The sequence below is a fragment of the Polypterus senegalus genome, chromosome 12 (genome assembly GCF_016835505.1).
Source record: "Polypterus senegalus isolate Bchr_013 chromosome 12, ASM1683550v1, whole genome shotgun sequence".
Taxonomy (NCBI): domain Eukaryota; kingdom Metazoa; phylum Chordata; class Cladistia; order Polypteriformes; family Polypteridae; genus Polypterus; species Polypterus senegalus.
This window is the reverse complement of record NC_053165.1, coordinates 28,956,104-28,977,846: the sequence shown is the minus strand read 5'-3', so window position 1 is coordinate 28,977,846 and position 21,743 is coordinate 28,956,104. Positions and strand designations below refer to the sequence as shown.

General features: G+C 38.5%; 1 protein-coding gene across 9 annotated transcripts in view; it reads left to right on the top strand.

The window, feature by feature from the left end:
- Nucleotides 1-21,743, top strand: part of LOC120540046 (voltage-dependent L-type calcium channel subunit alpha-1C-like) — a 1,017,626-nt gene that overhangs the window by 847,647 nt on the left and 148,236 nt on the right. For all 9 annotated transcript variants that reach the window (XM_039770507.1, XM_039770503.1, XM_039770506.1 and 6 more), the window contains exons 24-25: nucleotides 16,070-16,177; nucleotides 16,523-16,575. In XM_039770507.1, the coding sequence (XP_039626441.1) occupies nucleotides 16,070-16,177; nucleotides 16,523-16,575 (161 nt within the window). The remainder of the gene's footprint in view (nucleotides 1-16,069; nucleotides 16,178-16,522; nucleotides 16,576-21,743) is intronic.

Here is a 21,743-nt window from a genome sequence, read left to right as displayed (position 1 = left end):
CTCCACTACCATCTCTCCTAAACACCTTCATGCTTCCACAAGTATGTCATCCGGACCAACGGCCTTTCCATTTCTCATTCTCTTTATAGCTATCCTTACTTCCTCCTTGCTAATCTGTTGCACTTCCTGATTCAGTATCTCCACATCATCCAATCTCTTCTCTCTCTCGTTCTCTTCATTCATCAGCCTCTCAAAGTACTTTCCATCTGCTCAACACAGTCTCCTCACTTGTGAGTATTTTTCCATGTTTATCCTTTATTACCCTAACTTGCTGCACATCTTTCCCAGCTCGCTCCCTCCGTCTAGCCAATCGGTACAGGTCCTTTACTCCCTCCTTAGTGTCCAACCTCTCATTCAACTCATCATACGCTTTTTCCTTAGCCTTCACCACCTCTCTCTTCACCTTGCGCCTTATTTCCTTGTACTCTTGTCTACTTTCTGCATCTCTCTGACTATCCCACTTCTTCTTTGCTATCCTCTTCCTCTGTATACTCTCCTGTATTTCCTCATTCCACAACCAGGTTTTCTTTTCCTGCTTCCTCTTTCCAGATGTCACGCTAAGTACTCTTCTTGCTGTCACCCTTACTAGATCTGCTGTAGTTTCCCAGCTGTCTGGTAACTCTCACCTCCTCCCTAAACTTAACCTTGCAGTCTTCCTTTTTCAACTTCCACCATTTGATCCTTGGCTCTGCCCTCACTCTCTTCCTCTTCTTGATCTCCAACGTCATCCTACAGACCACCATCCTATGCTGCTTAACTTCACTTTCTAGTGCCACCACTTTTCAGTCTTCAATCTCCTTCAGATCTTCTGCATAGGATGTAATCTACCTGTGTGCATCTTCTTCCACTCTTGTACGTAACCCTATGTTCCTCCCTCTTCTTAAAATACACATTCACCACAGCCATGTCCAATGTTTTGGCAAAATCCACTATCCTCTGACCTTCTTCATTCCTCTCCTTGACACCATACCTACCCATCACCTCCTCATCTCCACTGTTCCCTTCACCAACATGCCCATTGAAATCCACTCCAATCACCGCTTTCTGTCCCTTTGGTACACTGTTCATCACTTCATCCAACTCACTCCAAAAAGCTTCCTTCTCACCCATTGCACACCCAACTTGTTGTGCATTTGCACTAACAACATTCATCATTACACCTCCATTTTCCAGCTTCATAATCATTACTCTGCCTGACACTGTTTTCACCTCCAAAACACTCTTGACATACTGTTCCTTCAGAATAACTCCTACCCCATTTCTCCTCCCATCCACACCATGATAGAACAATTTGAATCCACCTCCAATTCACCTGGCCTTACTCCCCTTCCATTTAGTCTGTTGTACTTACAATATATCAATCTTCCTTCTCTCCATCTTATCTGCTAACTCTCTTCCCTTACCAGTCATACTGCCTACATTCAAAATTCCTACCCTCAGTTCCACTCTCTTTACTTTCCTCCTCTCCTCCTGCCTCTGGACACATCTCCCCCCATCTTCTTCTCCTTGTTCTCCTTCGGCCAACAGTCGCCCAATTTCCGCCAGCACCCTGTTGGCTAACAGTACTGGTGGCGGTCTTTGTTAAATTTGCATTTTTGTCCGCATATTGATTTGGCACACCGGATTCCCTTCCTGATGTAACCCTCCCCATTTATACAGGCATGGGACTGGCACGAAGAAACACACTGGTTTGTGCATCCCCTGTGGCTAGGTTAGAATGATTTTCCCCAATATAAATGTTTATTCTAAAATGATATAGATTAGATTCTGCCAGGTTTTAAGAAAGTTTTGAACAGATCTTCTAAATGTGAGAATGTTTTCCAATTTCAATTAGTATAGAACATCAGTTACCCACTGACTTATAAGAGGTGGTCTAGCATTCTTCCAATTGAGCACGATAAGTCTATGTGCCATTAGTGAAGTAAAGGCAATTACAGTTTAATTCTCCATTTTAAGCCCACCTGGGAGTACACCAAACACAGCTGTTAATGGAGTAGGAGTGATTGTGACACCAAGGCTCTCTGTAGGCATTTTACACTAGAATCCCTGGAGCCTGCAAAAAAGTTGTAATGCCAGGCAACCTTAAATTCCTTTGCACCTTTTCATCAATGTCTTTGTTTTGCAAATGTGTCAATCAGCATATGCAGCCTGCTTTCCCATCCCCCCTACCGATGCAGCTGAAGTTCTCCTAGTTGAAGCATATTTATCGGGGTGTGAGGTGCCTGGAATTGTATCATGTCAGGCTGGGGAGTATGCACTGGTACAGGGATAAATAATATATTGTTATTTAGAATGCCCATATTTCATGTGTTTTCCGTGTCTACAATTAAAACTGAACTGAACTAAAATTGAACTAACACTAGAATCCCTGAAGCCTATGAAAAAAACTTGCTGCCTGTGCTTTTACACATTTGCAAAACAAAGACGCTAATGACGAGGTACGAAGGAATTTAAGGTGGCCCGGCGTTACAAATTTTTTTGTAAGCTTCAGGCATTCTGATGTTAAGAGATTTTAGTCCAGATGTTAATTTGGTACACACCCAAAACATGTGGCCCAGTGAGGCTGGAGCTCGACTGCAACGTTTGCAGGTTGGATCTTGTCCTGCAAATATTTTGGACAATTTAAATGAGATAGATGTGTTCAATAAAAATATTTCAAGTTGAATAAGTGTATGCTTTGCACATATGCAGCTAATGTGAATTCTGTGTGTGGCTGCCTTCCACTCCACTTGAGTAAGAGATCTTTTTCCCCACTGTATTCTGGGATCTTTGAAAGGAAGGGACTTTAAAATGGTTTTATATAATAGAAAATGTTTTGATTCTTCAAGACTGATCAGTATTTCTTCTGGAATACAAATAGGTTGGATGTAGGAAAATTGGGCAGATTTCATTTAGCAAAGTTACTAATTTAGAGATAGTGGAAAAATTGTCTTGATGGGAAGCTAAATTTGGAGTGTAATTGCTCGTAGGATGCAAAGACATTATCTATATACTAATCTCTAAATGATTTAATCCTGCAAGTTTTCCAAATGTTAAAAACTGTGTAAGTTTGAGAGGGTGGAAGAAGGTGGTTATTGTGTAGAGGTGCAACAGATAAAAGCTTCTCTGTCTTGAAGTACTTCCTACATTGGTTCTATTTTCTGAGTGAATGAAGGACAATTGAGTTTTTAGTATATTGGCGATAACTTGTATTTACTGGGGTACAAAGCAAGGAATATAAAGAAGTACTGCAGGATTTTATTTTTATTGCAGACCAAGCTTGTATGTGTTCATCTGTTTGTGTCAATGTTAAGGTTTTTATAGCTTATTAATAAAATTGAAGTTGGGTAGAGCCATGCCACCTTCTGCATTAGGTCATGGAAGGGTTGCCCTTTGGATGCGTAGATATTTTGAATTTCAAATAAATTGGGTTATGAGTGAATCTAATTTCTTAAAAAATTATTTGTTAATATATATTAGCATGCTTTGAAATAGAAAAAGAAGCCTAGGAAGGATATTCATCTTGAGAGTGTTAATTTTCCCTGCTAAATTGAGATGTAGAGTAGACCATCTGTCCACATCTTGTTTTTCCATGCAGACAGCAACATTTGTTGAAATAGAGCTTTATGCAATTTGAATCCACCTCCAATTCACCTGGCCTTACTCCCCTTCCATTTAGTCTGTTGTACTTACAATATATCAATCTTCCTTCTCTCCATCTTATCTGCTAACTCTCTTCCCTTACCAGTCATACTGCCTACATTCAAAATTCCTACCCTCAGTTCCACTCTCTTTACTTTCCTCCTCTCCTCCTGCCTCTGGACACATCTCCCCCCATCTGTCCACATCTTGTTTTTCCATGCAGACAGCAACATTTGTTGAAAAAGAGCTTTATATTTTCTTGTGATGTTTACCCCTCCCTAGTCATTTAACTGATCTGTGATAATTATAGGGAAGGTGTCCAATCTAATGTTGCATGCTAAAGAGTTCACTGGAAAAAGCACACTTTTTTCAAATTAATTTTAACTCCAGATACTTTTTGAAGTTCTGCTCCTTGGGATTAATAAAGTATCTATCTATCTATCTATCTATCTATCTATCTATCTATCTATCTATCTATCTAGTGGTGTTAAGACGGCAGGAATATAATTTTGTGTGTCTGAAATATATAGTACCATAACATCTGCATATAATGATATTTTCTCTTCAAGTCCATCTCTGATAATTCCCTTTTTCTCAGATGCATTTCAAAAGTGAACTGCCAATGGCTCAATGGCGATTGCATATAGCAGTGGTGACAAGGGCATCCTTGTCTAGTATCACGTTCTAGTTTGAAGTAGTCTGAAGTAATGTTGTTAATAAAAACTGAAGCTTCTTGAATTGGTATATGGTAGTTTGATCAATACACATATGTTCGGGTCAAACCCAGATTTGTACAATGTAGTGAATAGGTGCCCCATTCAACCATATCACATGCTTTTTCTGCATCCAAAGATAATAAGATCTTCTGGGGGTTAGTCTTTATGGGTGAATATATTACATTAAACAGACGTCGTACATTGGAAGCCAAGTGTCTGACTTTAATAATTCCGCTTTGGTCTTATGATATTACTGAAGGAAACACTTTCTCAGTCCTACTAGCTAGAACTTTGGAGAGTATCGTAACATCATTATTCAGAAGTGAGACTGGTCTGTATGATACATTGCAATAAGTTCTTATTTTGCTTAGGAAAGATGGTAATTAATGCATGCTGAAAAGTTTGAGGTACAATTTCATTGTCTTTGGCTTCTAGAAATGTTGCTAATGAAAAGGGAGCTAACTTAATTATTATTTTTTTTTTATGAAATTCATCAAAGTAGCCATCAGAGCCTGCTGCTTTCCCACTCTGAAGTGAGTTTATAGCATCTAGTAATTTTGAGAGTGACAGAGGTTTAGCCAATTCCTCTGCAATGAGAATATCTAGCTGTAGCTGTGGTATCTGTAATGCATTAGATTGTGTCTTGTCTTCTTTAAACTGAGTAGAATATAAATGTGTGAATTATATTTTCATGGTCAATGATTTTAACTCTGCCTGTTTTGGTAATTACTAATATTGCATTCCGAGATTCTTGCTTGTGGATTTATTGAGCTAAAATCGTATTAGTCTTCTCTCCATGTTTACAGTAATGATGTTGTGATTTAAAAATGAGTTGTTCTGTTTCTTTTTATCGAGGTTGAGTCCTGATTGCAAAGCCTGACTTTTCCTATAAAGTGCCTCATTTGCAGACCTGGCATGTTCTTGGTCTATTCTGGTAATTCCACTGATTAAATCTGACGCCTTTTTGGTTTCCAGTTTATTTGTGTGGAAGAGATATTAAATAATCTGTCCTCTTAAATATGCCTTCAAAATTTCCCAGAGTGTACCTGCAGAAACCTGGATATAAATTCTGTACAGTTCTTGTCAGCTAATAACAAGGGGGTTGAGACGCCACCTTCGAGATGAGTATATGGGGTATAGTAACTTATTTATGATTATGGTTATGATCAATTACAAACTTGTTTTTTGCAATACGTATTAGATGTTATCGCCCCTGTAGCTGAAGACCAATAAAGGTCTGGATTTAAAACACAATTAAAGTCTCTGGCCATTATATGTTCAGGAATGGATGCCAATACATTTTGGATGAAGTTTCAATCATCCACATTGGGCGAGTAGACATATATCAAAATCACTTTACAATTAAATAAATTGTTTATCATGGTCACATATTGCCCTTCAGGGTCAGACACTATATCTGATACAACAAATGAAATAGTTCCGTTTATTAAAATTCCCACACCTCTAGTTTTCTTTGTATAGCTGCAGTGGATGTGGATATGATTATTTTCAAATGTAATCTCTTGTTTAACTTTGAGAAGTGACATCAAATTTACTTTAGATTATAATTTGTCGAAATGAACAGTAAGGCTTCTGGGTTTTGAGGCATTCGATCCACATATGTGGTAAGCTAATATCTTGGTGTCTGATTCAAAATCCTCTCCAGTTATTTTAGAGAATAGTTTCAGTGGATTTGGAGTTTCACAGTTTTCAGAAAGACCTTCAATTCTTCCAGCACAGTTAGTCAGTCTCGACGAACTTTGTTTTTAGATTTTGTAGCTGTTGCTTTTTCAATATGGTGGATGCCAATTGTTCAACCATTTCAAAACCAGTCATGAACATTTGCTTAATGTCTTCAACCTGATCACCAAGCGCTCTAATATTAAAACTTGCATTTTCCTGTATTTTTTTCTCTCTTTTCTAGCATGCCTTTAAAAGTTGCTTCAGAGCGATTATTTAAACATTTCTCCTGGTCTTTTATATCCTGCAGCAGCCTCTCATTTATCATGTTTACTGTATGTCATTTATATATTTTCCTTATATCATTTGTGTCATTAGTAACTGTCTTTATATTACTCTTTAGCTCCTTTATAGTACTGTTTTGCTCCTTTATGTCCCCTCAACCAACCCCCCCAGAGACTGTTCATTTTGGTCATCTCCATGTCACCAGTGCCACCAACTCGCAGGGGATAGTTGACAGCACAGATAGTAAGGCCATGCTCAGTTACAGTGAACCAAGTGGAATCAACGAGTTCATCTGGCCCAACTCACTTGCAGTTTTGCTCCCACTTCTGTCTTGGCTGGAGCCGATGCTGTAGCATCAGGTCCTCGGAGATCTGTTCTTTCACCTATCTGTTTCAGGTCAGTCTCTGGCAGGCCATACTTTAAACTTTAGACTTAGGTGAAGCTTTAGCTGTCTCTTCCATTTCCCTCTGCATCTTTTTTCCGCTGCTCATGCTTGTATACACTTGCATATACTGAAATTAAAGCCACTTCAGTTGAGTAAATACAGGATACCTCGGGATGATACTGTAAAAAAAGAAAAGAAAGATAAAATAATGCCGCTGCTAACGGAATTCCACCTCAGACATCCATCTCCCGAAATAGATGAGACCAACTCCCTATCTAATGCTTCTATGTCTGTTATAGTCTCTTTTGTTTGAGAATAGACTTTAAAGCCCACTGTTTTGTCTATTACTGTCAAAGATATGTGCACTCACTATTAATTGCTTTATCATCATGGTTGGGCTTAGGGTGATTTTGGTTGTATTTTTAAACAGTTTCTGCCCTGATTTCGTCATTTTCAATATTTTGGGCATTTCGTTTGGTTATTCTGTTTGTTTTGGCACTTCTGGCAAGTTCACTAATGATTTCTTTAGATACACTTTTCATGATGCGCTGCTGTGCTGGTAATATTAATGTCACACATACTGTACAGTGCAAGATATGTGATAACTCAGATGCAAACTAAGATGTGAATTTTCAGTTTGTGTGTTTGGGCAAGATACCTATATACATTCACCTAAAGGATTATTAGGAACACCTGTTCAATTTCTCATTAATGCAATTATCTAATCAACCAATCACATGGCAGTTGCTTCAATGCATTTAGGGGTGTGGTCGTGGTCAAGACAATCTCCTGAACTCCAAACTGAATGTCAGAATGGGAAAGAAAGGTGATTTAAGCAATTCTGAGCGTGGCATGGTTGTTGGTGCCAGACGGGCCGATCTGAGTATTTCACAATCTGCTCTGTTACTGGGATTTTCACGCACAACCATTTCTAGGGTTTACAAAGAATGGTGTGAAAAGGGAAAAACATCCAGTATGCGGCAGTCCTGTGGGCGAAAATGCCTTGTTGATACTAGAGGTCAGAGGAGAATGGGCCGACTGATTCAACCTGATAGAAGAGCAACTTTCACTGAAATAACCACTCGTTACAACCGAGGTATGCAGCAAAGCATTTGTGAAGCCACAACACGCACAACCTTGAGGCCGATGGGCTACAACAGCAGAAGACCCCACCGGGTACCACTCATCTCCACTACAAATAGGAAAAAGAGGCTACAATTTGCACGAGCTCACCAAAATTGGACAGTTGAAGACTGGAAAAATGTTGCCTGGTCTGATGAGTCTCGATTTCTGTTGAGACATTCAAATGGCAGAGTCAGAATTTGGCGTAAACAGAATGAGAACATGGATCCATCATGCCTTGTTACCACTGTGCAGGCTGGTGGTGGTGGTGTAATGGTGTGGGGGATGTTTTCTTGGCACACTTTAGGCCCCTTAGTGCCAATTGGGCATCGTTTAAATGCCACGGGCTACCTCAGCATTGTTTCTGACCATGTCCATCCCTTCATGACCACCATGTACCCATCCTCTGATGGCTACTTTCTGCAGGATAATGCACCATGTCACAAAGCTCGAATCATTTCAAATTGGTTTCTTGAACATAACAATGAGTTCACTGTACTAAAATGGCCCCCACAGTCACCAGATCTCAACCCAATAGAGCATCTTTGGGATGTGGTGGAACGGGAGCTTCGTGCCCTGGATGTGCATCCCACAAATCTCCATCAACTGCAAGATGCTATCCTATCAATATGGGCCAACATTTCTAAAAAAATGCTTTCAGCACCTTGTTGAATCAATGCCACGTAGAATTAAGGCAGTTCTGAATGCGAAAGGGGGTCAAACACCTTATTAGTATGGTGTTCCTAATAATCCTTTAGGTGAGTGTAACTGTAGGAAAAGTGAAAATTAATTTCAAATAGTCCGCCGCAGGGGCAGCAGATTAATATAGGTAATGAGTTGTAGGATCTCTGTTTCACTTTCCGCCTGGGACACTAGAAATAAGAAAGGATCTGTTCAATTTAAAAATGAGGTTCATAGATCGTCAAAAGTCTACATTTTGTGATTCGAAACTGGGCCGAAGACTTACTTTTACAAATAACCCAGACATGCTTGCCACTTATTTATAATATACAGATAATAGAAAATGGATGTATGCAAATATATAGATATGTACAGTTTTTATATAGATATATATGGAAAAAAGGCTCAAACTTATTTTTTTCTCCACTATAGATAGATAGATAGATAGATAGATAGATACTTTATTAATCCCAAGGGGAAATTCACATAATCGAGCAGCAGTATACTGATACAAAGAAACAATATTAAATTAAATAGTAATAAAAATGAAAAAAATTAAAATAAAATTAATGTTAGCATTTACTCCCCCGGGTGGAATTGAAGAGTCGCATAGTGTGGGGGAGGAACAATCTCCTCAGTCTGTCGCTGAAGCTGCTCCTCTGCGTGGAAATGACACTGTTCAGTGGATGCAGTGGATTCTTCATGATTGACAGGAGTTTGCTTAGTGCCCGTTGCTCTGCCACAGATGTTAAACTGTCCAACTTTAATCCTACAATGGAGCCTGCCTTCTTAACAAGTTTGTCCAGGCGTGAGGCGTCTTTCATCTTTATGCTGCCACCCCAGCACACCACCGCGTAGAAGAGGGCACTCGCCACAACCGTCTGGTAGAACATCTGCAGCATCTTACTGCAGATGTTGAAGGATGCCAACCTTCTCAGAAAGAAAAAGGCATGTAACTTATCAATTCTTTCACTTGGCTTTGGTAGAATATTCTTCTCTTATAAGGAAAGGTATACAACTTGTGAATCTTAATTTTTCAATTCAGGATGTTAAGATGGTTAGCAGCGGGCCTTTGCTCTGGCTTTGATTAATGCCTACCACACCCAAGTTCATTCTCTCAATGTGTGGGTGCATGCATGTGTGAGGTGGTTGCTCTGCCCTTTCTTACTGGATTTAGCTTGTGAAACTCATAATAGCCAGAGCTTAATCTTGTGAAGGATATTATCTTTAGTTACAGTTACACCGATTATTATTATTAATATGGGCAGCCAAATTATTGTGAGATCAAGCTGTAGTGCAGTGAAAGAAGAACCATTAGTTAGTTTGCTACAAAGGTTATAGGGAGAAATAGAGGTCTTGGCATTAGCTTCTTGGGTGCACATATGCCCATTCTTTTGGTTGACCACTGGTGCAAAGTTCTTTCCATCATTGTTACTCATGCTTAACTTATGAGTCTTTGTTGAGAACTTGGTCTTTTTTCAAGCCTGAGAGACATGGTCTAGTATCAATCATCTTATCAGATATGGCCACATGCATCTGTGGTGTTATGGGTCCACAGCTCGCTTAGTAAAGTCCGTTTTTTTAAATAAATAATCACCGCTCTCGCGGCGGCTTCATGAGGGGGCGTAGTGGACGTAGCAAGCCATAGGGCAATCTGCGGTGTGGGCGTTTCTCACCGAGTGCACAGTTGGGGAACTGCCCACACCCGTGATTGTTTACGTGGCTAATGTGCTGCAGCTGCTATGGCCCCTCGCTGTATAAAAGAAGCGCGAGTCGGTTGAGAAGGGAAAAAAAAAAGAAAAAAGGAAAGAACGAGAGAGAAAAGGAAGAAAGGACAGAGGTTACAGGGAGCGAGGAAGCAAGGCGGTGCATGAGAGAGACAGAGACACGTGGAGCGTGTGGGAGAGCGAATGAGCGCTCGTGGGCAACTGCGAGGAAGCTGGGTGTTAGGCCTACACCCAGGTAATGGAGTTGAGCGACCAGGTAGTGGGAGTGACCAGGGGAATGCGACTGGCCGCGGAAGGCCGGAAAGGCAGCGGGAGTCGTGAGGCTTGGTCGGGGAGTATCCAACGTGAGCGTCCTGGCCGTTGGATTAAACCAAGTCTCGGGACTGGGATGAGTACCAGACCGAAGCCAGGGATCGGGAGATCTCCAGTCTCGTGTGAATGGATGTAGGAGTAAAGGGCAGCTGCAGAGTGCGTCTCGCCTGCTGCTATTCCCAAGCGGGAGAAGCAGGTGAGACGCTAACCGGGAAGAAGCACCGAGCTTGTTGTTTTTAAAGACTGCTTCCGCATGAAACGTTTTAACCTCGTTTTAAAAGGATTGTGTTTTCTATTGGTTTTAACCCCCACATTTTTATGGATTATTTATTTATAAGACTTTGGAAAGCACTGCACTTTTTTTGAACACTGTTTTTGATTGTCTTTTAAATAAAAGCACTATGCACCTTTTTATACCATCCCCTTGCTATGTTGCTATGTTGTTGCCTCCACTGTCTAGCTCACTCGGTGACATTATTGACGGTGTTGGGTTCAAGGGCTACCAAATATCAGATGGGAGCGTTGAGCCGAACCTGCATCGTCACAGCATCACAGCAAAGTGAATCCCATTCAGGCAAACTGAAACTTTTTAGCTAGCAATAAGAGTGTGTGGCAACACTTCTCTAAGGCAGGATTTGGTTTCTAGACTGGCAAAATAGATACTTCCAGTCTATCGTACATAACCTTACTAGTGTCTGTGTTGCTACTGGTTGTTTCAGGAGACAATTGAAATGTCTCAAATAAAAAAAAAAAAAACAGTTTTCTGTCCTGTTTATTCACATCATAGTAATGAGTAACCAGTATATGTACTGTAGCCCTCAGTGTTGTGCTGGTCCATCGCAGGACATGTTCATGCACACACAGACATTCACTCACATTGGACCAGTTTAGAGTTCCTGGATAACCTGTCTTGCCCATCTTTAATATCTGGGATGAAAAACAAAACCCTGGATAAAAGCCTAGTGCAAGAACTGGGGTAATATAGACATGGAATTTAAACCCACAATTCTGGTGGTATGAGGCAGAAGTGCTAACAACTGTGTTTTGTTTTAAGGAACAAAATAATACAACTTATTAACAGTGCAAGGATTATTTAGAATTGATTTATTATATAAGCACACAATAGGAAATACACAAAAACATAGATCACGTTTGATTAATTATGGCTCTTTGTTTGTTAAGGAGTTCTTTTCCTTTTTGATTTTTTTTCAAAGAATTAAATCCATTTCAAAAAATTCATAATCTAGCTATTGAATAGAATTACAGTAAAACTGGTGAACTTTTAGTGCTTCCAGCTTGTTGCAATTTAGATTAGCTTTCTTTCTCTCTTGCTACGTCATCCTGTTTCTATGTCTGTTTCTGCAATATCACAGGTAGTCTTGTGGATTGCAGCTGCAGCATCAGACTCGTATGAATGAATCTTGCACTTCCATGTTTCCTACTCAGTTTACTAAAAGAAGAATGTACAAGTTCTAAGAATCTTCCCAGCCTACGGGTTATTACTTTCTGTTCAGTTTTACCAGAAATTACATGTTAATAAGATGAAAGCACTGAAGAACGTGTAGTTAGGTTCATTGGTGATTCTAAACTGGCTCCATGTGACTATGAATGAGAGGGTGAGTGTGGCTGTGTCCATGAATATGGCCTGATGCCTTCTCCAGGACCTTTTTCTTGCCTTATGCCAAGTCCTGTGATAAACTCTGGCCCCTTGTGACTTAAAATTAAATTAAGTTGAGAATGTTAATGTTAATACATTTGTTAGCTTTCATGACGCTAAACTCTAGCCAGCATTAGCATTGAAGTGACAGGTACAACATAGTAATGATATGTAGTTTTATGTAGTCCCATTTTTGTTGTATTAGGAACTGAATGAAAGTCACATTAAAAGAGTTCATTGGCAAACCTTAAAGCAGAGCACCCTTTGTGTCATGTTCTCCAGATTTTATATTTTCTCATCACACCTACAGTTCCGTGGTCTCAATCAGTGATCTGTTCTTTTATTACTACATGCACTGCAAAATTCATTCCAATAGATGGTGCATTGCAAACAATAATTACTTGGATTTCAACTTTTCTTTGACAGATAGCACGGCTAGTTGCTAGTGATGTGTGAACCTTGATGGATTCGCTTTGCCTTGAGTTCAGCAAAATCATGCAAATGTTTGCAGATTTCACAGAACTCTGCAAAATGCATTGAGGTCAATAGGGAAGGAGGACCTGAACTAACTCTGAGTGGATTATAATAATGTGATGGTATTTTAAGTGTACCTGAAGGCTAGGGAAATGTCTGCCAACAATTCTGAACCGATTATTATTGGGCAAATATTTAAACTAACTACTGATCCACTATGCCTCAAACAACAAAAACTGCAGATGGAACAAATACCACAAATAAAATACAACAAATGGCCACAAATTAGCAATAAGGAAATAAAATATAAATCATTGCGCCAATAGAGTGCCAGTCATGGGGCACAAATTAGCAAAGACCCGAAGCAGTAGCGTTCGACAGGCACCACTGTCTGAAGTCGCCACTCCAGGTGTAGTGGGAAAGTCTTTTTTTTGTTTCCCATGTATCTGTGTGAATAAAGAACATCTTGTAAATAGTGATAAATCTTTTGTTTTTATTATTTAACAGCGTGACTAGTGTTTTCTTATGAGGGGAGGGCTACTTTTAGGCTTGTTTTAAGAGCGTGCGGAGCACATGGCTCATTTACATGTATAATTAGCCTTGCGCTGCTGTGTTGCCAGGCCTCAGTGATCAGTGTTATTTATACAGCCTTTGGCAATACTAGTAATACTACATTTAAAAAAAAAAGAAACGCTTGTGGAATGTAAATCTGGCAGTGTTTCGCAACCTGTGTGGCATTGGGACACATTTTTAGCTTTTTAAGTTCACTGAAAACCTCCATATGGAAATTAGAAAGCCCCTGGGTTTGAAACAACCATAAGAAGAAGAAACAAATGAGGTTAGACACGTGAAAGATATTTTGCAGCACGGTTACATGTACGGTTTGGAGGGGCATTTTTAGTACATTTCAGTAGCTGAAATGGCTTTTTTTTTCTTTCCTTGTGCTTGCGATACAGAGATGGCCAAGTCAGCAACGACGTTACGGTAGGCATGCGTGAAAGTTCTGAAAATGGCTAATATACATTTGTGATGTCACCGTGGCCTCGCAAAGCATCATGGTGTACTTAGAAAAAAATGTTTGCCTAAGCCAGAAGCTTGGTGAATTTCCAGGAAAATAACTCTGTGAACAAGGTCACTGGCGAACACAGCACATTCACTGTGAAAACTCATTGGCAAAATTCACTGATCAACTACTAGTTGCATAATATATGGTCAGAAAGATTAAATTAAATTAAAATATATTTTTAAAAGATTCCTTAAAGTTTACTAGTATATTTGAAAAGGTTAAGTTTAAGATGCATTATTGCAGTGATGTTTCCAGAGTGGGTTCAGCTGATAAGAACTTTAAATTATAAAATGAAGTATTTTCTAAGTAAGTTAATACCTTTCTGCAGTTTTTGTTAGATGCTTAGAACACAATTAATAACGGATGTACTAGTTCAGAAAATAGAATATTCAAGCTTTCTTATTGTGTCCCTACTAATGCATCCTTTAGAGTAAGGACGCATTTGCTATTAAATGGGGAGAGAATGTGTAACAGAAATTGAGTTCCTGAAAACAGTGTTGTATTAGTGTTATCGACTACAAAAAGATACCACTACAGCACTCTGTTTATTTTAGGTGCCGTGTTTAATAGGCACCATTATAGACGTTTTACTGTAATACCGCATATTTACCATACTGCATCATTTTTAAATCCTCATAATTCAATGTAGGGTCACAACAGCCTATCACAACAACTGGGTGCAAAAATCTGTCACACAGGAATAGGGTTACATGGTTTACTAGTACTAAAAAAAGTTTTTTAAAAATCCAACTGTTAAAATGATATGGTACCAGCAGCTTGTTAATTTTGGTATGAGAAGTAAGTTTTAGTTTTCAAACACCTCATGCTCAGTCATTATTTAGTATGATTGGAACTCCAAGGGCACCCAAATCCCTCCTCCCATATCCTCTCTCCAACGTAATATACATATTACATTTAGACCAATCCAAACCAAGAAAACTTTGAGCAAATATATTTATATAAGCACGCTGGAAACTAAAATTGGGAAACTGCTGCACCTCTTCCCCCAATTCTTCTCGAAATGATTTATGGAGTGCAGCTGAACACGAAAACATGTGTGTTTGTGGGCAGGTGGGTATCAGTTATTTAGTTCTGTATCATTTTGGTACTAATACTGAGGTTCGAAAGCTGGTTTCAATACCAAAGTCAAATTTTTTGTACTGATTAAGCACTACACAAGAACCATGTATTTAATCAGGGATATACTAAGGTTATCTGCCAGTATTTTATTTTAGTAAAAACCATGATTAATTGAAAGCCACAGTTTTAAAACCATAAAGTCAGCCTCAGGATGTTAGGTGTTTAACTGTGAGTGTTTAAATTAATACAATAATGGGAAGACATGTCTAAAATGCAAAAATGTAATAGAGTGTTTTCATGCAAGCTTTAAATATAGTAGAGATTACTGAAGTGCTAGTGAGGAACCTGCACAAAGCATGGGATAAAAAGTTGAATGATAGTTTTACAAGTACTTGTTTAGCTATGTTGTTCACCAGAAGTGTAAAAGTGTGTTGAACATTTAATGTTTTTCATTCTGACAGCAGTGTCTAGAAGTAGAAATGGATGTTACTGAGTAATACACACATTTGATTGCTAGCTCTTTTGATATAAAGGATTCTGCACTCACCAGATGCTCATCAAGATTTTTTTTACTGCCTTATAATGTGTCAGTCCACACATGCATGTGGTCCTATACATTTTCAATATTACTGCAATTATGGAGGCATATGGACAAAGTTCAGTCACTCAATTTTCATCAGGTTATGTTTATGATCTTTTACAGAATGCTGTCTTATACCTAGTGTTCCATGATTAAAATTCATATCACCTCCTTTGTCTAAGTAATTTCTATGTATTTTCTGACGTTCAGTTTCCTTTTAAGCAGACAACCAACAATGTCTAATGAGAGTAATGTAAGTTTTGCAAGAATTGTGGCATTACGGTTTTTCTGTTTGTTATGAGTTGCTTTAACTGTAATACAGAAGCTGAAGATATATACTATGTACCCTTGAAGCTTAAGAGTAAATGCCCGAGTCTCTTCAGTAGGCCTGTATTCCAGTATTCAGTATATTCATAAATTTTTAAATTGCATATTTATGACATCAAGTAACATTTGTTGTAAAGAATCTGTGTCAAGATTAACTGTGATTGCCCATCTAAAATACATATGCATCAGTGCAAACCAAATCACAACGTTTCCATTAACTTCATTATCTTATCCAGAAATTAATGGTAACGAGTATGCACAATGTTACTGGTTCTTAATTCTAATTATGATACTATTCTTTCAAATAAGAATTTTAAATTAAAGAGTGTTCTTGCTGCATGCTTTCTCTTCCATAGCATGTTGTCCAGTGTGTTTTTGTGGCAATCAGGACCATTGGAAATATTGTGATCGTTACCACGTTACTACAGTTCATGTTTGCCTGCATTGGTGTCCAGCTGTTCAAGGTAAGACAGCAAAAGGCATTAATAGAAAATTACTTTGCTTAGTAAAGATAATATGCAGGATAACTCCCTGAATTTATTAGTATAGAGTTCATTTGTTGACTTTTTTTTGTAAAAAAATTAAAAAGTTTGACAACTGGGAAGGTCAATTTTTATATCAAGTAAAAAGCAAGAAGCAAAGCATCACCAACATGAAATTGTTCTAAAATATTTATTGTGTATAGTCATCACTTTTACTCCTATCATTAGACTGTACATATAAAAATCACAGTAAAATCCTTCTTCAAGAATTTGTTGTTGTCTTTAGCCAAGTGTCAATATTTATGTAATGAAGTATCTTCCTTTTAGGGGAAATTCTACAGCTGTTCAGATGGATCAAAGCATACAGAAACTGAGTGCAGGTAAAAAGTTTTTTTAACTATATACATATATAGCTAGGATTTACCATTGGAGTTTCTTGATATACAGTATAATATGCATCTTTGTCAGCCATACATTCTATATATAGTGGTATTTTATAACTTGGAGTCATTTTACTTATGCCAGTACTAAATGTATTAATTTTGTGTAATTTGAGAAAAATGTCATCTGCCTGCAGTGTGTTGTGTAGACTATATAGTAAATGTTAGGGGACCCAAAGATTTCAAATTCTTAGCATCATTGAATCAAAACAGCTTCAATGTCTTTTGGATCTGACTAGTATTAAAATATGAAGTATGTGGTAAGTTTTCTCGCTGTTTCGATAATTTTTTTTTTTTTTTTAATATGTATCTGTATTATCATGATATTTCCCCCTACTTACCCTTTACCTATTTTCTTCAGGGATAAATGTACTCATCAGGGGCCTCATGCATAACGCCATGTGTAGAATTTGCACTATAACATGACGTAAGCAGAAAAGCCGAAATGTGCTTACGCACAGAAAAATCCAGATGCAGGAATTTGTGCGTACTCCAACTTCCACGTTCTTCCGCTCCATAAATCCCGGTCAGCATGAAAAGTAACACTCGTGCACGTGCCTTCTGTCCCGACCCAACTCCACCCAGAATTACGCCTCTTTGAATATGCAAATCAATATAAATAGCCATTAAGCTCAGCATTCTGTGAAAAGACAATGGGAAAAGTACGGCGGAAAATCTAAGAATTTCAGCGATTACCGAGTGGAGGCAAAGGAAAAACATACTATTTGTTGATTTAAACCATGGTATAATCAACAAAAGGAAGTTGATCGAGTGACATAGCATGTCAGAAAAACTCAAAAGCTCAAGTTCACAAAGTCACACAGTGCCAAAATAAAAAAGAAGTCACATATCAAAATTGCCATTAAAAGGCAAGTTGTAGCCCACCGTCTGAGCTTATTAGGGTACAGACAAAAAAAAACTTTAATATTGAATTTTCCACTTTAATCATGTAGTTTATTTTGTCATTAAAGTATAACATAATAAACTTCATCTTAAAATCATTTAATTTACTAGTTTCTCAAATTCCATCGTAACTAAAGTAGCATGTTAAATGCTTTGTTTTGTATTTGATCTTAAATGTGCTCTATGTGTGTGAATCACTACGTGCTTCTGTTCTTTCTCTTTCTCCGACAGGACACAGAATCCATTACATTTGTGATATTACAGCTCTCTAAATAAATAAAATGCTGAGATGTATACGTGATCTAATTTTCATGATGATTGAAATGAAAGCATGTTATTAAACATGGGAACATGATTGCGCAGTGATCCTGTCTCACACAAGATGCCGCAGCTCCTTGCGTGATCTTCGATGAAATAATTTATTGTAGCAGTACTGTCTCTTTAAAACATACTAACCTCCAATTCCTGTCCTTACTTTTCTTTCCCCAAATACCCAATCGCCACACAATCAGCTCTATAATAGATGTTAAGCCATCTGTAAGCTTACAACAATGATTCTTCAAAACTTTTAAGGAACATTGAAATATCTTCATAGTACGTGTTTAATTATTCTATCCATCTATCCTTCCAGTGTCACGCCAGCCTCAGTAAATATACAGTGCAAGGCAGGAACAATACTTGAACTTGCTAGCGCTGTGGCTCCGTGTCCTCACGTTTAATTATTAACAATATAGATTATTTAAATGAAGTTAAAGTTTTATCTGTATAATATAATCAACATATTTTGCTGCATTTCATCTTAAAAATGATATCATCATCATATGTATATACGAGCTTTATAAAGTGGCGCAGGTTGTACAATATTATAACTGTAGTGCAAGTTTACAGTGGGGTAATTTTACTTATAAGTACAAACAGTTCTACAAGGAGCAATTGATTGAGTGCGTTTATAGTTCTTGGGATGAAACTGTTTCTGAACCGCGAGGTCCATACAGGAAAGGCTTTGAAATGTTTTGCCGTGGCTGAGGCACCGTATGCTTGATGCTGTCTACCGATAATTGTCTTTCCGATAAGCTGCTGCTGTGATTCCCCACTCAGATACAGTGATATAAATACTCCGAGTGGTGCAGTGAGACTAATGGAAAAAGATGATCCGCTGTGGCAACCCTTAAAGGGGGCAGCTGAAAGAAGAAAAAGAAGGTGCAGTGAGAGTAACAACGTTAAAGCAGTTATGGTATTTGGAATACTATGGCTATTCCCTGGGCCATTGTATTGATACAGGTTAATTACACTTTAGCACATTAACCCACACAAGTATCATATGAATAACACATGTACAGTCTGCTTTCCCTAGTGCTCCAAGAGACTTACTTATATTGATACAAACAACATACAATGTTTTAAATGTATCTCAGACCTAAATATTACTTTAGTCTCTAGGAATATATTTAAACGTGCAAAGATTTAACATCCAAGGTTATAGGTCATTTATCAACCAAAAATGCCTTACTTTAAGTACTGTTCCCTAATATTGGATGGAGCTTTCATCCTCAGCCTTAATAAACCTTGCAGATCGGAGAGTATGGCAAACTTCAGACTGCTCCAGATGCTCTTGTTATCTACTTTATTACTTCAATCAGTCTAGATATAAAGACAAAGTATAGAAAGTTAAAAGCTGTGGTATTTATTAAACAACAATAATACCAGTAGAAAAAAAAGCATAAAAGAAAATGTGGATAGCAAAGTCTGGATATATAGATAGTCTTTATAAAAAATTTACGAAAAGTTGAAGATGTCAAAGATGAATGCCCCAGGGTGGTGTTGGTTTAGCAATCGATATTCATGGAATGCGTTATCTTACGATCAGATGAAAACAGTTGCAATGTTGCTTGTGCCCTCTCCTGACATCGCTCAGTCTTCTCCTTTGGACATCGCTCTCGCCCTCTTCTGGTGTCACTCCCTTCTTATTTTTTAGTCCATCATATTAATTGTTTTAAAATTCCACAGGAGTTTCACAACATGTAATTGTTACGTACACTGGATGTCAATATGATTAATGAATTTGCTCTGACTCTTTAATCTGATCATGGTCATTTCCCAAACAATGCAGTTTTTGATGTTTTAAAAGTCTTTCTTTCCCAAGCTGTAAACTGATTTGGCAATTTCTAGTCCTACAGCCTCTCCTTCTGTTAGCCATTTATAAAGTAATCAGATACAACTCAAAGCATCTGTATGTCTTCCCTTCCCAAGCTGTAAACCAATTTAGTCCTAAAACAGATGTCACTATGCTTTGATTACCAATACAATTCAAGAAAACAGGATGCTTTAATGTTAAAACTACCCATGCAAGTCTCTTTAAATTCATTTTGTTTGGCTTGAACAAAATATAATGAAAATATAGACACAAAAATGCAGATTTTGCACTCCAGAACATTTTTTTTAACTAAATAAGCCAGGAGCAGGAGACTGATGTTCATGTTACAACACTCTGGACAGCGTTTGTAATTCTCAATATTAAAATGTTTTTAAAAAGTATTACATTTAATAGCAAACTGCACAGACATAAAATCACAACCATTAATGTTTTTGTTTTTTAATTTAATGAGCTGCTTTTTTGTGGGGTATCCATTCTGTCAAGTCAGTACTTTTTACATTAGTCTTTATTAAACCTTTGCACATCATAGTTTGTAATGGACCAATATCAGTCCATGTTTGCTGCTTCAGATTTTATATATAAAAGATGTATAAAAAAAATATGTATGTGTATGTGTGTGAACGCTGGCCCGGACACAGGCAGACGGACAACATAGTTTCACCACTCACCCTTTATTATATACAATATTTACAGTTTTCGTGCACTACCAACCCCAGTGCCTCCTGCACCGATCCCCCAAAGTCCAGGCCACACAGTCCTTTTGTCTTTCTCTCCTGGCCGCCTCCAGTCCTCACTCCAACTCCGTCTTGCTTCCTCCCGACTCTCGCCGCAACTGCTGGGAGGCGGCCCCTTTTATGGGAACCCGGATGGGCTCCAGCTGCTTCCCGGCACTCCTCCGCAGACACGCCCTTGTGTGGCGGAAGTGCCGGCTGCGCACCTGGAAGCCGTCCGGATGTCCCCTGTCATCTTCCCCCCAGCACTTCCTGGTGTGGTGGAAGTGCTGGCTCCAGGGCTGTTCAGGCAGCGGGGCACTGCCTGGCGGTGGCCACGGGCCCCTACAGGGCTGGGCTTCCATGCCCTTTACCCGAGGCCACCAACATACCCAGGGCGGACACCCCCTCATGGTCTGGAGGAGGTACAAGCCCTCCTCTGGTCCTCCTGGGCGTCCCGGCCGGGGCAATATGTATATATAAATATATGTATGTGTGTGTATGTATATATATATATATGGTGGTGGCCACGGGTTGCAACAGGGTCGCGCTCCCATGCTCATAACCCGTGGCCCCACTGGAAACCAAGGGGACTGCCCTTTATCGGCCCGGAGGAGCAACTATCCCACATATACTCTCTTCGCCAGTCCTCCCACATTTAGGGCATCATGGCCGGGTAAGGATTCCGGCCACCTGCCAACATATATATTGCTACACACACATATATATATATACTGTATATACACATATATTATGAGGGGCCGTTCAGGAAAAAAAGATTGGTTCGTAAATATATACATTGGTTCAGATATATATATCGGCTCAGATACATTGGTTTGAATATATACATTGATTTTAATACATCCGTTCAGATATATATATCGGTTCAGATATATACATTGGTTGTGATACATTGGTTCAGATATATACATCGGTTTGAATACATCCGGTCAGATATATACATTGGTTTAGATACATTGGTTGAGATATATATAAATTGGTTTGCATAGATCCGTTCTGATATATATACATTGGTTTTTGATACATCCGTTCAGATATATACATTGGTTTGAATACATCCGTTCAAATATATACATTGGTTGAGATATATATATATTGGTTTATATACATTGGTTTAGATATATATATATATATATATATATATATATATATATATATATTTTGGTTTGTTTAAATATATATATCGGTTTAGATACATCCGTTCAGATATATACATTGGTTTGGATTTATGGGCGAGCACAACGCGGCCACCCATGTTTAGCATCTCCCTTTCGCTTCATCATTGCTTCAACACTGTTGTAATTATTGTGCATATTTTC